At 42.2% G+C, this 18321-nt stretch overlaps 1 protein-coding gene across 1 annotated transcript in view; it reads left to right on the forward strand.

Moving 5' to 3' along the window:
• Positions 1-18321, forward strand: part of trak2 (trafficking protein, kinesin binding 2) — a 59674-nt gene that overhangs the window by 21681 nt on the left and 19672 nt on the right. The window contains exons 2-3 of the mRNA XM_028806168.1: positions 10454-10736; positions 11104-11301. Of these exons, the coding sequence (XP_028662001.1) occupies positions 10682-10736; positions 11104-11301 (253 nt within the window). The 5' untranslated portion in view covers positions 10454-10681. The remainder of the gene's footprint in view (positions 1-10453; positions 10737-11103; positions 11302-18321) is intronic.

Consider the following 18321-nt stretch of genomic DNA (forward strand, 5'->3'; position numbering starts at 1 on the left):
GTGAGACCAGCTATGTTATATGGGTTGGAGACGGTGGCACTGACCAGAAAGCAAGAGACAGAGCTGGAGGTAGCAGAGTTACAGATGCCAAGATTTACATTGGATGTGATGAGAATGGACAGGATTATTAGAAATGAGGACATTAGAGGGTCAGCTCAGGTTGGACGGTTGGGAGACAATGTCAGAGAGGCAAGATTGCGTTGGTTTGGACATGTGCAGAGGAGAGATGAGGGGTATATTGGGAGAAGGGTGCTAAGGATAGATAGAGCTGCCAGGCAAGAGGAAAAGAGAAAGGCCTAAGAGAAGGTTTATGGATGTGGTGAGAGCAGACATGCAGGTGATGGGCGTGACAGAGCAACATGACAAGGACAGAAAGATATGGAACAAGATGATCCACTGTGGTGACCCCTAATGGGAAAAGGATGTTAAAGGTGGAGCTGCCAGGCAAGAGGAGAAGAGGAAGGCCTAAGAGAAGGTTTATGTATACTGAGTGCTATTTGAGATTAACCTTATTGTGACTGGTTGATCTGAATGTAGACACATCGTTGATTATTAAAGGGTCTGCCCACTCATGAGATCAGGTGTTTGTAGGATTTGATTTTTTCCTTTTTTCACTAAACAGTTTCTGGTTTGTTTTCACCTTATTTGTATAGATTGGAATTTTGCAATAAGGGTGGAATTTAATTAATTACATTTTTTATTACAATATCTGCGATTTCGGCAGGGGTGTGTAGACATTTTACATATAAAGCTTAAGGTGCATCATAGGGAAATGAATGGAAAGAATTGTTAAGTAAAAGATTGGGCCCAAAAATATATCCCAGTGGCACAAAAAATACAAAATATCACGCATCTCAAACATGTAAATGCCTGAAATGTTCCATCAGAGTGACGCCAGCTTCAAGTGCAGCTAGACAGGCTCTGCCACTGTCTATGGACCACATCACAATACACAACTTTTTCAGTGATTTTCGGTTGTAGACCTCATTTACCTAATGTTAGTGAGTTTGAGTCGGCTGTGGTGCACACCCCTAACCTTCAGTCCTGGCACACTCCCGTGTGCATCAGTCATGTAGTGACTCAGTCCAACTAGTCTGAGTCGCCCCACCCCAGTCAGTCATGGGGGCGGCTCTGTATGCATGAGAGCTGATGATCAATGGATGCTCTTTTTGGAAGTACAGCGACAAAGAATAGCGAACGGGGGGTGTTGGAGTGTGCAAACAGAAGGGAAACTCTTCTTTCTGATCTCTCGTGTTTTATTACATACTGCAACAGAATGGAATGAAAATAAAAAAGAGCGAAGATTTTGTACAGCACCAACTCTATCAGGTAGCATGCTATTGGCTGTCAGAACAAGGGGAAAGCAACACTGTCTTGGAAGTTACCAGCATGTACTTGCCAAACGAGATATGGGCAGTGATTTTCAGTCATGTAAACTGACGTTGTCCAGCGATGCGAGACTTGCCAGCTGTGGTTGCTAATCTCATCTCCTCCGCCTAGAAGTCATGTGTCATGTAATGTGACATCTTTTTTTTGTTGCATGTATTTAAAATCATTTGTGCTAAACTGGACCACTCAGTGAAAAACCCACATGCACAGGGGAAACTGTGCAAATGCAACACAAGGACGCTAGCTGTGTGAGGTATCAGTGCAAACCGCTGTACCACCATGACACCCATGACCTATATTGGTAGTAATAGTATAGTCATGGCCAAAGGTTTTGAGAATCATACAAATGTTAATTTTCACAAAGTTCGCTGCCTCAGTTTTTATGACGGCAATTTACATCTACTCCAGAATGTCATGAAGAGTGATCAGATGAATTGCAATTAATTACAAAGTCCCCCTTTGCCATGAAAATGAACTTCATCCCAAAAAACTCATTTTCACTGCTGTTGTGAAGAAGGCTTCAGGGCACCCAAGAAAGTCCAGGAAGCGCCAGGACCGTCTCCTAAAGTTGATTCAGCTGGGGGGCACCACCAGTGCAGAGCTTGCTCAGGATTGGGAGCAGGCAGGGGTGAGTGAGGCGAAGACTTTTGGAGGATGGGCTGGTGGGTGTTAAGAAGGGCAGCAAAGAAGCCAAGAAAAACATCAGGGACAGACTGACATTCTGGGATTGGACTGCTGGGGTCAAGTCATTATCTATGTTGAATCCTCTTTCCGATTGCTTGGGGCATCCAGAAAAAAGAAGAAAAGGTGAGCGGCGCTATCATCAGTCCTGTGTCATGGCAACAGTAAAGCATCCTGGGACCATTCCTGTCATGTGGGGTTGCTTCTCAGCCAAGGGAGTACAGAGCTCACTCACAATTTGGCCTGAGAACACAGCCATGAATAAAAAATGGGACCAAAATATCCTCCGAGAGCAACTTCTCCCAACCATCCAAGAACAGTTTGGTGACCAACATGGTGGAGCACCAGGCCATAAGGCAAAAGTGAGAACTGAGTGGCTCAAGGAACAAAACATCAACATTTGGGGTCCATAGCCAGGAAACTCCCCAGACCTTTAATCCCATTGAGAACTTGTGGTCAAGAGGCTGGTGGACAAACAAAAACCCACAATTCTGACAAACTCCAAGCATTGATTCTATAAGAATGGGCAGCTGCCATCAGTCAGGATTGGGCCCAGAAGTTGATTGACAGCATGCCAGGGCGAATTGCAGAGGGCCAACACTGCAAATATTGACTCTTTGTATAAACTGAATGTCATAGTCAATAAAAGCCTTTGAAACTTCTGAACTGCTTGTCACTCTACTTCAGTATCCCAGAGAAACATCTGACAAATAGATCTAAAACACTGAAGCAGCAAACTTGGTGAAAATCAACACTTGGGCTATTCTTCAAACTTTTGGCCAGAACTGTAGCTAGTGTAATAAACAAGCAAAGACGGTAAGAGGTATTGAAGCACCCACAGGCCAACCCTGTATATTTGGTGTCTCAAAACGAGAAAAAACAAATACGGGTAAGAGCGTTAAGATGCGTCTTTTCAGAAGGGAGTCTGGTTTCGACTGTCAAGGATGGCGATTTTTCTGGGTGTAAGAGATTCCACCAGGGAGAGGCGGGTCCACGTGGGTAGACACAGGAAGTGACATGAATGGTATGAAAAGGTGTCAATCTTCTGGGGCCTCATGTATAAACGGTGTGTACGCACAGAAATGTTGCGTACGAACGTTTCCATGCTCAAATCGTGATGTATAAAACCTAAACTTGGCGAAAAGCCACGCACATTTCCACGGTACCTCATACCTTGGCGTACGCAATTTCTCCGCTCGGTTTTGCAGACTGGTGGCACCCAGCGTCAAAGCAGTGGTACTGTTCCTGTGTGCTCATCCTTTCTTTCTTAGCTCCACATTCCTGATGCGGCTTTATAAATACACTGAAATTAACTGCATATTGTTTATTAGTGTAATGCATCTGATTGTAATTAACCTGTAGCAATATAATGGTCCAGGGAATAGCCATAGTATTCCAAATACCAGAACTGCTTTAGCGTTGTTACGCTCACTGCATCTTGTTCTTCTTTCAGCTGCTCCCGTTAAGGGTTGCTACAGCAGATCATCTTTTTCCATATTACTCTCACTGCACCACTCGGAGTATTTATATCACTGTATCTGAGTGTGATTCACAGCAGCAGCTGATCGGAAAGAGAATTATCGGTATACAGTCTCAAGTACACACTACCTCAACCACGGCAAAAAGCGTCAAAGCCTTTCCTGTACGGACCTCGCGTTTCAGAAACAGTTTCATCTCAAGAACTATAAACGCACTCAATCAGTCCATCAAGTGCTCCTTGTAGAACTGTTTACTTATAAGTACAATCACCTCACTGTAAACTTACACTACAGTTATAATATTGCACAACCTGCGCTACTTTATAAAGCGCATATGATGACGATATCATTTTTAAGATGTTGCTTAAATATGTTGCTTATAGTATACAGATAAAACTTTAACTTCATTTAAATAATCTGTATTGTTAATAATTAAACATGTGAGGACACGGTGCCGCAGCGTATAGCTAGTTCACGGATAGCTCCTGCCTTGCGCTGTATTCTTGCTGGTGCTGACGCGACACTGGAAGGATAGACGAATAGAATAATTAAACATGTACTACGAAGATATTTCAATGTTCCTTAAAAATTTAGAAGAATTGGCGTTCTAGGCTTACAGATGGCTTCACGTCTATTACAGAGCTGATTGTGTGGCGATTGTGTTTTTGGAGAAAGAAAAGTAAGGACAGGAATTGGTGGTTAGTACGTTTGAAAGAGACAGTACTTCTGTAATAAATTATTTCATCGAAGGTCGCACATGTGAGATATGAACAATCACTGCGCCATTGTGTTCCCCTGTTTAATAACATGTTTTCATTCCTATCATCATGAAAATGATATCACGTATACATCTCAGTATTTTAATTATTCCGAGAGCTGTAATATCACAAATGTAATGGATTCTGTGTCCTGTCGGAGAAAGAGAAAGAACGGAAGCACGTAGTGATTCACACATATAGAGCACATAGAAGATCAAACACAGAACAAAGCATTTAACGTGCTACTTGAGAAACTAGTAAAATAAACGATTTTAAGATGAAGTTTATGATGTTCTACTTTAATGGCAAAATACACTACGTGATTAAAGTGGAAATTTCGAGATTAAAGTTGACATTTCGTGCTTTTTTCCCACTGTGTGCCTATTTTTTTGTCTGTACCCTAATAAGCTTTAATATGACACTCAGACGGTGGGCTACGACTTGCCTTTTCACGGAGACTGTGATATGTGATTTCTTTTTTATTTTGGGCACTGTGCGACTTTGTGAATTTGATCTTTCGAGTTTCTCCGACACTCTGTCACTCGATCAACTTTCTTTTGTTGTTTATATCACTGTTTAACCAACAAATAGTACGTTTTTCCTTTGCCTCCACTTGGTATTCGCTGAAATTCTTATATTTTCCCCTGTGCTTTTCCCATTGTCTTTTCACAGAAGGCTATTTATATTGATTTGCATATTCAAAGAGGCGTAATTCTGGGAGGAGTTGGGGCGGGACAGAAGGCGCGTGCACGTGCGTTACTTTTCACGCTGATCGGGATTTATGTAGTGGAAGAACGTGAAAGTTTGCGTGCGCACAGATTCCTGCATCTGGATTTTTCTGTGCATACGCACAATCCCGCTTTTGTGCTTATGCCATGTTATAGTGTGAGTTCTACGCACGGCGTTATACATGAGGCCCCTGGTCTGTAGAGGGAGAAAAAGAGAAGGCGTTATCCTGGAGCGCCAGCCACTGGTGTGGTGGAGAATTACTGTCAGCAGAGCTCTTAAACTGTCCCCTATTTGCACGCACATGACAACAATATTTCAGTTGCATTATGAAAAACTTGTCTGCTGTCACAGATAATGTTGTACAGGGTGGTCCAGATCTAATTTTGCAATTATTGCATTGCATTGCATTAAAAGTTGCATAGTTAGATCTGGACCAACCTATACATCTTTAGTAATGAATGCAGATTTATTATGTAGGCAGTTGTAATTCTTTTTTTTTCATATTTAATATATTTATGTTCAGAGAATTCAGATAAACTAAAAATAAATAAGCACCAACAAAAAAGTAATTTTTACAAGTTATGTAAAGATTCAGAAGGTACTTTATAGTCCATAGGCACACGTCAGATGTATAAGTGCCGCAGTGAGTCTGCTTCCAGGGCCTCCTTCTCCTTTTATGTTCCATTTTACATTCACTTCAACAGAAAGAGCATAGCCAGGATGGATCCTCTGTCACGCTGTCATTCTGTGCCATTCCCTCTTATTGCTTTCACCTGCATATTGAAATTCATCAGTCGCTGGTCTGACTAATCCATCTCTAACATTTTAGTCCCTTGAGATTTTCATTAGTTACTCTTTAAAGCCTGAAGCAGTAATCCCCTTGAATGGCTAACAGTGTGTCAAGCTGCATTGTACAAATCTGGGTTAACAGCGACAGTGGCCTGCTAATGCGACCGACCGCTGGTTAGTAAACTGCCATAGGCCGATGTGTGCTTAGTTGACCTCACTGGAATAAAAAGATGTCCAGTCATCCATTTCATGTCAGAATTTGAGACGTTATCTTAATTATTGTTAGCACAGCATTCTTCATCCTCCTGCGCTGATAGCTTGAAGTGCATTCGTGCAGGGGGTGACGTAGATAGATAGATAGATAGATAGATAGATAGATAGATAGATAGATACTTTATTAATCCCAAGGGGAAATTCACATACTCCAGCAGCAGCATACTGATAAAGAAACAATATTAATTGAAGAGTGATATAAATGCAGTGCAAGTTAAAAAATGCAAGGTGGAGAGTGCGTGGCAGGTATAACAGACAGTAACTTTGTATAATGTTAACATTTCAGGGTCCCATGTGAACCCTGAAAAGTAAAGCCATGAGGACTGATTGAGATCATTTATGTTAGGTAGAATGACAAGTAGGGTCTGGTCAGGTGGTCTTGTGGCCTCTGAACCCCTACAGATTTTGTTTTTTTTTTTCTCCAGCCCTCTGGAGTTTTTCTTTTTTCTTTTTGTTGTTTTTTCTGTCCTTCCTGGCCATCGGACCTTACGTTATTCTTTGTTATTTAGTGTTGCCTAATTTTATTTTTAGATTTTTTCTTTTTTCTTTTCTTCATCTTGTACAGCACTTTGTGCTCCATCATTTGTGTGAAAACGTGCTACAGAAATAAATGTTGTTGTTGTTGTTGACTTCCAGAAGAGGCAGCGTGGTGCTGCGCCCCCTTTTTTTCTTTTTTTTGAAATGAATCAGAATGACAGCCTTCTTCACAGTATTCGTCTGCAACTGTCACAAAGTTTGTTAAATATACTCGTATTTGTATGGCTATGTAGATCACTTGTGAAAGTCCCGCTACTGGGACTCGGAATTTAACCCTTAAACCGCCGGAACTGGCTATAGTCGGTTCCCAGTGCAATTTGCCAGCAGGCCAGAGCCGAGTATATTTGGCAATGTACATTCGTTGAACGCCGCAACTGGTTCCCAGTGCAATTTGCCAGCATGCTGGTGCTGATCAGCCAGTGCCATACATTTGTTGAGCAGCCAGCTCGTGACCACTGGCTCCCTCTGCAGAACTGCAGCATCACAGTCCCTGGGATTGAGCCGCTGCACTAGACTAGCCTGCCAGCCTCAGCGTTGGCCTCTGGGTGCAGCCAGTTCAAGCGCAGTTGGCTTGGTGATTTACTGAATTTCATCAATGGTGCCAGTTGCACTTTGTACATATTTGTCCAGTAGATTTTTTAATAGTTTTTACAGTTTGTTAGCAGTGTGTAAAATGATCAGTGTTGCAGTAATTAGGATGCTCTTTCCATGGAAAACAAATGTGTTCAATTAAAATTTCTCTTTTTCTTTGTGAATTGTGACATGTGCTGTAAAAGTGCAGTAAAAAAGTATTTGGCGTCTAGGAGTGCATTAACCCTCAAGTATGTGGCAGTTTAAGGGTTAATTAAGCATGTCTGAGAGCGTACTATATAAATAAAACGGTAAGGTGTGTGTGTGTGTGTGTGTGTGTGTGTGTGTGTGTGTGTGTGTGTGTCCAGTCCATCTAAACAATTTGACTGGTCAGTTTGGCTTTGGTGATGCGATCAAAAGATATATGCCTGTGTGAGACACATGAGGAGGAGTATAGGCATAGGAGGCACGCTGAGAGTCACCCTCAAAGACAAGAAGTATAAAATCAGAGAGGTGGTGGTAGGCAAGGCACCTTGAAACGACTAGAGTCTGAGAAAGAGGCTTTAAGAGAACACGCTCGAGAAAAGGAGCAAGAAAGGTCCAGACTAGTGTTGGACTGGTAGTAAAATTTTTACTTCTGTATCAGTAGCAGCTTTTGGACCTCAGTGCAGGTACTAAAATGGTTCCAATGCAAATAACTCCAAGACGTCCTCATCTTAGTCCAGCTATCCTTGAATTGCTGGTCTCCCTGGTGCGCCGTGCTGAAATCGGGCAGGTTTTCCCATATAAATAGGTTTAGAGCACCCTACCACCCCCTGGCCTGGTGGGTAATTACCTCCACTTGGTCCACTCAGCTCGCTCCTAGTCACACATGTATGACAGTACATTTAATGAGAAGGAACATGCTGGTGAACTCAGCAAGACCAGAAGATGTGGTAAACCACAGGCGACAACTGTGCTGGATGGTTGCAGAATTCTGCCCTTGGTGCCCTTCACGACATTTAGCCAAACCAAGACCACTCTTTGGGAGGTAGGCCTGTCATTGCCAAAGTCTACAATCAAAGGAGGACCTCATGAAAGTAAAGACAGAGGGTTTACCACAAGGTGCAAACCACTGGTAAGTCTCAAGTATACGAAGGACAGATTAGACTTTGCCAGAAAACATTTTTTTAAAAGCCTGTCCAGTTCCTGAACAGTTTTCTTGGGATTTCTGAAGTGTAAAGGGCTATGCTGTCTGCTCAAATTCAGACAAATGTGACAAAACTGAAAGTATGACGCTTCAATGAGCCAAAACACACTGCAACAGCAAATCAAGTGCTTTTCAACACAAAGAAGTAGAATATTCTGCAATGACCAAGTCAGTCAACTGACGTCAACCCATGCATTTCACTTGCTGAAGACAAAACTGATGGCAGAAAGTCCAACAAACAAACAGCACATGAAGACAAACTGCAGGTAAACACCTGGCAAAACATCAGTAGGGTGGAAACCCAGCACTTGGACATGGCCATGGGTTCAAAGTTCAGGCAGTCATTGACTGGAAAGCAGATATTGAAAAATGATCATTATATTTATGATTATGGTAGTTTGCCCAAATACTTTTGAACCCCTGGAAATGGGGGGGGACCTTGTATAAAAATGGCTGTTTTTTTCTAAATGGCTCATACAATATTTTTGTTAAGCCCCTTAAATTAAAGCTGAAAGGCTACACTTCAATCACATCTTGATTGCTTTGTTTCAAATCCATTGTGGTGGCGCACAGAGCCAAAATTTGGAAAATGGTGTCACTGTCCATATACTTATGGACCTTCCTGACCGTATGAAAGGAACTAGTCCAGTGGATCACGGCTGTTACTTTAAAATGAATGAATACTTCAACAAGCACAATCCCATAATCCACAATTATTGACACCCCTGGGAAAGATGGGTAAAAAGGGTTATAAAAATTCACTTTATGGTGAATTGTCTTAATGTCACAATAAAAAAAATGAGGGACATGCAACCTTTAACTGATTGTACATTTACTTATGAGAAAAAATAATCCCTCATCGAGAAATACAGGGTGTCCACAAAGTCTCTTTACAATTTCAAGATTTTATTAAAAAAACAAATGAACAGACTATCCTATCTATCTATCTATCTATCTATCTATCTATCTATCTATCTATCTATCTATCTATCTATCTATCTATCTATCTATCTATCTATCTATCTATCTATCTATCTATCTATCTATCTATCTATCTATCTATCTATCTATCTATCTATCTATCTATGGTGGCAATGGCATCAGTGATCTTTTGCTTCAGGTCATTAATGTCCCGTATCTTTGTTTGATACACGATATCTTTAACATAACCCCAACAGAAAGAAGTCCAGAGGAGAGATATCTGGTGAACGAGGTGGCCAGGGAATTGGGCCACCCCTTCCAATCTGTTTTTGTTTCAATAAACCACGAGTACACATTGTGCCTTTTCTTGAGGAGTAGCCATTTTTTAGGGGTTTATTCAGCAGCCTCTCTTTCATCACCAGGGTACCTGAAATACCCAAATGCAATGTGATTACAAACTTTGATAACGACTGAGCACATAGGACAAATTTGATTAACATATCTCATCAATTGCCTTTTTAGTAATTTTTTGAAATTGTAAAGAGACTTTGTGGACGCCCTGTATTTATTTTTAACAAAAACATGTGCTACATTTGGGGTGCCAATAATTGTGGAGGGGACACTACACATGGACACAGAAACTCATTAAGGGGACACTAAGAAGTTTTTCTTCACACAGAGAACCATAGTGACCAAAGAGTGTGGTAGACGGTAGGAGTTGACTTGTTATTTAGGTGGACAGGATTGGCATGCTGTGTTGGGCTGAATGGCCTGTTCTCGTTGAAATTGTGTTAATGTTAATCTTCGAGGTGATAGTTACTGAGTGACAGCTGCCATCACTTAGGTGACAGTGTGACATGTGAGTCCTTTGCCGTCCTGCTGTTCATGGAGGAGTGGCTTCCAGTGACCTGTGTGCCGGCAGTGCTCTGTAACCCGCAGGCTCAGTGGGTGCGTCATGCTGCTGCACTGCTTTTTTTGTTTGCCTTTTCTTTGTGAATTTTGTATCCAGCGACTTGGCTGCTAATGAATGTTTTCCAGTGCTTGTTTCATTGTAGCTGAGTCGTAGTGCGTATTCGTGCTTTGTACTTTTATTGTTAAGAACAATTAATTAACCTAAATTGTTTCTCTTTCATTTGTAGGTGACCTGATTTGGTTTTGACCTTGAAGAAGAGTCTGAAAAGCAGAATGTGACCCCATCGACGGCTACGCCTGCTTTGTCTGCTTTTGGGTGTTTGAATGGACCAGGTCTGCAAGTGGTCGTCGTTGCTGAGGGCCGTGCACTGCGCTGTCCTCCTGCAGCAAAGCACAGAGAAAGCAGGTGGTACAAATGCACTGGCGCCTGAGCATTGTGCATCCCTGTCCTAGGGATGTTTGAAGCAAGATCCATGAATGTTGAGCAGAAGGGAACAGAGACCATCACAGGTATGGGTCGTCAATCCAAAGGCTGATGAGGATTTTCAAATGAGACCTTCTGCACAGCTACTGCCAACATGTTAGAATGTGATGGTTAATAGCACAGCATGCACTATGGGAAATGTAGTATATACAAAGGGGAGGTAGAAACCAGAAAGCTCCACTTAACCCAAATCATATCAGAAACCCAGATAGTGTTGGTGATTGAATTACTGGAGCCGTATAGCCATTCAAGCCAAACGATTCCATCCCATCTTTAAAATGCCCAGTATTCTAATGACATTGGCTTGTACTCAGGTGCTGTAATTCTGATGTGGAATGGCATTGTTCACATTCTCACTTATGATCCCACGGTTTGTGTTCTTCTCTTCAACAGATGTATCCTGTAGTGAAAACATGTTGGAGGACAGGCTTGTTGACCTCCTGGAAGAGCAGTTTCCTGATTATCATCTGCAGGCAGACTCCCTGTACCTGTATGACAGTCAAGACTGGGACCACCCAGCTGCCCACTCTAAGGACACAGCCTTGAGCGCCCTGTCCCCCATCCTGGCCGAAGAGACCTTCCGCTACATGAGTGAGCACTGCTCTGCTCTTTCTCCGTCTGGCTGTTTGTGCTACCAGTAGCAGTCATGCAGTGAACTTTGGCAGAAGTTGTTAAAGGATAAGTTTGGTATTTTTCAACTCCAAATTTTTTCTTCACAATCATGATATACAGTATATTAATTTGCCTCTTGAAATTATGTTCTAAAGGGGAGCATATTTTATACATTTTAAAAAATCACTAGCCTGCTCTTGCATTTTATAATGGAGCTCATGAATACAGTGGAACCTCGGGTCACAAACGTCTCGGACCACGTACAAATCGGGTTATGACCAAAAAGTTTGCCAAACTTTTGCATCTGTTCACGACTACACACTCGGGTGACAAACAAGCCAGTTTCTCTTCCGGTTCGTACGCCGATGATTTCCGCACGTGTTCAGTCTCTCCCTGTGCATTCCCTGTGCAGCGAGCGCACGCGCGAGAGAGAGAGAGAGAGAGCGCGAGCGAGCGTATATATATATATTTACATACAGCTTGTACAGTCTGGAACGGATTAATTGTATTTACATACAATCCTATGGGGGAAATTACTTCAGGTCACGACCAAATCAGGTTGCGATCAAAGTTTTGGAACGAATCATGGTCGTGACCCGAGGTTCCACTGTACCAGGATCCCATTGTGAAGAAACGCCTTAAAACTTACTGAATATGTCTACTTTGAAATAGCAAAGGTTTCGATTTAAGAAAACGTGCCTTCCAAGTTTCTGAGGGATGCTCGTAACAACAAAGTAAACTGAAAATACTACATCCTCTCACAGATCCTTGGTGCTGTTTTCTTAATGTAAGGATACCTTACTTGCTCACTTCTCTGCTTACAGCTGGCACGGTGGGTGGTGTTATGACACCCCCCTCTCACCAAGCTATAGCCTGTGTCACAGATGCCTGGGGTCCTTGTCCGGCCGGGACGCCTCTTCACTGTATGGACTGGGGGAGCAAGCCTGGTCAGAATAGTCCATCCCCCGGGACGCTAGATGTCAGCCAACCTGGGTGGCAGTGGTGCCTCGGATTCCCGCAGGGCTCTATGGGACATGGAGTTCTCTACAGCCCTGTTGGGATCTGGGGGTGCTGCAGTTGTTCCTGAGCACCTGGAAGTGTAGTCGGAAATAGGTCATCAAACACCTGGAGCACTTCCGGGTGGGCTATAAAAGGAGCCAGTAGCCACCACTCCAGAAACCAGAGTTGGAAGGAGAGGGACTAAGCTTGCCGGAGAGGAGTGGAGGAGAAGTGAAAGAGAAGTATTGGGATTGTGATTGACAGAGCTTATTGGACTGTGGGGACGGGGAAGACGTTCCACACGTGCAAAGAAAAATAAAAGCACTTTGTCTATGTCGGGTAGAGCTCTGGTATAGCGCCTCTTATTGTCAGAACTGCTTATTATTCTGCTTTTGCTTCTGTGAATTTTTCTTCAGCGCTAATGTTCTGTGATGCCTTGTTATAACAGACAGATGTGCGCACAAATGATATTCCATTTTCCTTAATGGTGTCTACTTTTTGCCCATTTCATTCCGTGTTGTTTTTTTTTTTTTTGCATAGCCTAGGAGCACATATTTGGTAAGCTTAAAGGCTTTTTATCACAATGGGACCCTGGTATCCATAAGTCCATTATAAAACACAAGAAGGGTTACTTTTTTAAAATATGCTTCACTTTATAATGCAATTTTATGTGGCAAATATAATATATACCATGATTGTGAAAAAAATAACTTTGTCTTGACAAACCCCAAAGTTATCCTTTAAATAGACTCATTAGGGAAGGCTGGTGGTGCACATTGTGGTTCAGAATCCAGTTAATGTTGTAGTACAGCTATTAAAGGAATAATCCAAACTGAAATTATATTTTTTAGATGTTACCCATGTAGTTTGTAGTGATGGCTGAGAATCTCCTGTTTACATGTAGAACAGATATGACAAAGTTTCTAATGTAATAGGTGCCTATAGTTACCAGTGCTGGACAATGGCAAGTAATATCAAAAACTTCCATGAAAAAAATCTACTAATGTCATATAATCCACATATCAAGTCATCCAGTCACTTGGTCACAATTCAAGTTCAAGCACTTTATTGTCATTGTGTAACACAAAGAAATTACTTGATCAATTTTTCAAGCGCTGACTTAACATTAGCCTGAGGAGGTATGTATACTGCTGTAGCAACAACGACGGTATCTTCTCTCAGTAGGTAAAACGGTCGGCATCTTAGCATCAGATATTCCATGTCCAGACAACAAAACTTGTTGATTGTAGTTATATTAGTGCACCAAGCATTATTAGTATAGACGCACAGTCCTCCACCTGTTTTGTTCAATCAGGGGTTCAATCAGCTTGATGGAGCATGCAACCTGCAAGTTCAACTGCTGTGTCCGCTATGGTGTGATCCAGCCACGTCTCCAAAAAAATCAAAAGGCAACAGTCCCTTGTGGTTTTATGTGTGGAAATATCCAGTCGGAGCTCATTCATTTTATTTGCGAGTGATCTAGTATTCACAAGAAGAACGCTAGGAAGAGGGGTTTTATGCGGAGCAGCCTTTAGCCTAGGTAGTAATCCTGCTCGCTTGCCTCATTTTTGCTTCCTCTCCCTGCGCCGTCTGCGTCGTCGTCTTCCAAGTGTAGGAGTCAGCGTAAGTCCTGGTGATCTGAGAATCTCCTGTTGTGTTGCTTCTGTGTTATAATAATTATCTTTGCTATTAGAGCCGATCTGTAGAAGCTTTTGACGACTGTAGTGGATGCTCGCTTCCGTGTGTAAAACAATAAAAGTCAATATTAAGAACAATAATAGCAGAAAAGAGCACCATATTCGGGGAGCACAAAGCCGCAGCGTCTGTGCATGCCGCCATTGTCTCCTGACAAATTGGGTAAGCATGCATGTTTGCTAAAATGTTTAAAAAGAAAAAATGCCTCTGCAAAACGCTCTTGTGAACAAAAATGGAATGCGGCCAGACACAGACGAGCATTTGAATTAATGATCTGCCTCCCGTTGTTACTTATATTTATAATGCTGATCCTCAGCTAGGGTAACTCGAGATTATTTAGCGGCCGTTTGTGAAAGGTGAGTTGGCCTACTGCTTGTTGAAGCATCTCCGATATGCACAGGTGTCCTCTTTCTGATGACATTTTCATTTGCTTTTCTTTAACTTTAAGGCTACAATTTTTGATTTTTTTACCACCTCAAGTGCAAGCTTAGCCAATGAATAAGCTGCTAGTGGGCCGGATTCCTGACCAATGAGTGAGGCGAGGAGGCGTGTTCCAATTATCCAGAGGTAGATGATTTTTACAGTAGTTAAATGAAAATACAAATGTTTTTGTTCACTGTGAGCTTACAAGTGGATGACTTGACAAGTGGATTATGCAACAAGAGTTACATGAGGTTTTTTCATGGACTTTTTCATACTGTTTGCTGTTGTCCCGGATTGGTCTACATAGATGCCTATCCTATCAGAAACTTTGTTATCTCTCTTTTACGCAAGATTAAATATTTTTCTCGCCCATCACTACAAGCTACATTTGGTAAATAACATGTAATTTTTTGGGATGGAGTACCCCTTTTAAGGCCTGGGTGGCTTGAGTGAGAGTTCTAGGCAGGCGTGTCCCTTCTTTGCCCTTCTCAGTGGTCTCCTGTATGTATGGAGTAGTGAGATTTCACTAGATGGGCGTATATTGGAACGTTTTAGGGCTGCAGAGATCAAGTGCCCTTTGATGGGCATTTCAGGATGTTCCTCTCACAGGCAGCTGTCAGCTGGTCCAAATCATTCCTGCGCCAGTGGATACAAGGCTCACTGTAGAGGGCCCAGATACTATCACCAGCCATGTTCCTTTAAGCGGGTTTATTGCTTTACGCTCTGCTGCACCTTCCTGCCAGTGACTTCAGTGCACTTCACTTTATGCATGACTTTGTTATCTGCCTGATGAACTTTACTTGCATGCCTGGGCTGTTTTCAGAATAGAGACATGTGACATTTAGTCCGAACAGATCCCCTCACTTCCCGTTCACTAAACTGGGTTTTAAACTTTCCAAATCCTGTGTTACCCAACACTCCCCTTTCTCCACCACCTATTTGTCTTTTCATGCCCCTCATATCTGTAGCACTTACAGTCTCGTGCCTGCTTTATTTTGGCAGGTGCTATCATCCAGTGACACGTGTTGTACGCTCACTGCTTATCACTACTTACAGTTTCCAAACTCTCAATCGGTCCACTGGATTGCATTTAACTTTTTGCCTTCAGCTGTGCCCTGGTGCCTGTTTGTGACATTCAGATCCACAGTGACACCTCTGTCTCAGCCCGCCATCAGCACAGTGGTAGCATACTCCTTTATGCCAATTGCCTTTCATTTGCTCTTCCCTCTTCTTCTAGCTTTCCTTTCTTTGGAGCCTCCATATTCCAACTGTCTATCCTGAGGTAAACTGTTTCTATGACTCGTGTGATATTTGGCCTAATTTTCCTGCAGTTTCACCTGAGCGAGTAAATATTGTAGGTTATACACCTGGACAAATTTGTTGGTACTGCTCCTCAAAAAAAGAAGAACCGAATAATAACTTGAAACTCACAAAAGTAATTGGCATCCATTGTTATTTATTCCGTATTTAATAAAAAACAATCTTTACTTTAGAATTTTGATTCACCCAAATATATCAAATGATAACTTTAATTTTGAAAAACAAATTTATGCGTTTCTCTGTTCTCGGCTTGACTATCGCAACTCATTACACACTGGAGGTAATCAGTCGTCTCATGCTGCTGCCAGGCTTCTAACAGGAATTGTATCGCGCCAAATTCAGGTTCTCTTCATTGGCTTCCTGTTCGCTGCAGGATCAAGTTTTAAATTTTACTATTTGTTTTAAAGTCCCTGAATGGTTTGGCTCACGTTTATCTTACTGATCTCCTTCACGGTCACTGAGGTCCTCTGTCCTCTGAAGTTCTTGGTCGTTTCAAGTTCTGGACTTAAGCTTAGAGGAGGTTGTGCTTTTGCAGTATCTGCCCCTAAGCTTTGGGACAGTCTCCCTTTATATATTAGGTCAACACCAACTTTGGTCACTTTTAAATCTCACCTGAAAGCCTTTCTTTTTGCCTTTTTAGTTTATTCATACTATTACTTATACTATTTATTTAATCAGTTTTGGTGTATTTAGTTTATCTGTATATGTATTTGTGTATTTATGGAAGCTGAACAGCACTTTGGTCAACTTCTGTTGTTTTAAATGTGGTTTAAAAATAAAACTGACTTGACTAACACTAATGAAAATGCCATGGGGACAAATGATGGGACCCTTAACCTAATAATTTGTTGCACACCCTTTAGAGTTTGCACTCGCTGCACACAAGCGATTCCTGGAGCTCTCCATGGGACTTCCGCACCTGTCCACAGGTCGTTCAGCCCACTCGTCCCGAGCAAACTGCTACAGCTCTGTCACGTTCGAAGGGGGTCTTCTCCAGGCTGCATGTTTCACTTCTTTCCATAGATGTTCGATGGGATTCAAATCAGGGCTCCTAGAAGGCCACTTCAGAATAGTCCAGTGTTTTGTTTTTAGTCATTCTTGGGTGCTTTTAGTTGTGTGTTTTGACCCGAGACAGAGCTTTCTGACACTGGGCAGGGTGTTTCACTCCAGAATGTCTTGATAATCTTGAGATTTCATTGTTCCATGTGTAGACTCGAGGAACCCCATGCCAGGCAAAGCAGCTCCAAAACATAAGCGATCCTCCTCCATGTCTCACGGTTGCTTTGGTGTTCTTTTCTTTGAACGCATCAATGTAGACATCAAGCTGATGTGACTTGCCAGAAAAGCTCCAGTGTTGTCTCATCTGTCCAAAGCACATTTTCCCAGAAGCATTGTGGCTCATCCAAATTCATTTTAGGAAATTCCAGTCTGGCTTTTTTATGTTTTTCTTTCAACAGTAGAGTCCTCCTGGACTTTCTTCTTTGGAGCCCACTGTCACTCAAAAAGTGACGGGTGGTGCGATCAAACAATGTTGGACCTTGACCTTGGAGTTCAGCTTGTATCTCTTTGGAATCTGTCCTTGGCTTTTCATCTCCCATTCTCACTATCCTTCTGTCTCTTCTGGGGTCAATTTTCCTCCTGCAGCTGCGTCCATGCAGGTTAGCTACATTCCCATCATCCTTAAATTTTTTCATAATATTTGCAGCTGTTGTCACAGGAACATCAAGCCACTTGGAGATGGTGGTCTTCTAGCCTTTGCCTTTAACATGCTTGTCTATCATTTTCTTTCCGATCTCTCCTTTGCTTTCATTGGTCCATGTTCATTGTGGGGTGGGACACATGATGACACCAAACAGCAAAGTGACGCCTTTTCTCCATTTAAAGAGGCTAAATAACTGATTGCACGATTGGAGATGTGTGTGATACAAATTCAAGAAAACGGTGAGTTTCAAAAATCACTCGTATCCAGTTATTTAGGATTTTTTCTAGGGATACCAAAAAAATTTGTCCAGACCATTTTAGAAGATCTTTGCAGAATAAGCAACACTTGATCTCTTGTCACACTTGCTTTGCTTTACTCGATGAGACATCAAAGGCGTGCAGATAGGCAGGAGATGATGGCTTTTCATTAATTCACATGTCAGGAGGCAAACGGCACTTTTTTATTGAGCTGTAAGGAGTCTGATCAATTTCTCCACAACTCCACTTGTTAGAATGTTCTGACTGGTTAATGCATTTTGAGGCACAAACTACCTGAGTTTCTTGATTTTGTTTCAATTATAACATGTTGGGGCTCAGATATACTCTAAACAACACATGTCATGTTCCGTGTCAGTCATTTTAGCACAAGCACACTGAGGGATTTGAGCCTAAATCTATATTTAACATACTGAGGAGTTCAGTACAGACACACCACAGCACCCCATTTTGTAATGTTCTGGAGTCAAACTGGACTTCAGTGTCACTGTGTATACGGCAGAGCCAGGCTGTGGGGGTCTGACCACCACCATATAAAGAGCATAGATTCACTGTAGGAAGCCCGCCACACAGCTGCTTTTACCC

Source organism: Erpetoichthys calabaricus, chromosome 8 (genome assembly GCF_900747795.2).
Source record: "Erpetoichthys calabaricus chromosome 8, fErpCal1.3, whole genome shotgun sequence".
Lineage (NCBI taxonomy): Eukaryota > Metazoa > Chordata > Cladistia > Polypteriformes > Polypteridae > Erpetoichthys > Erpetoichthys calabaricus.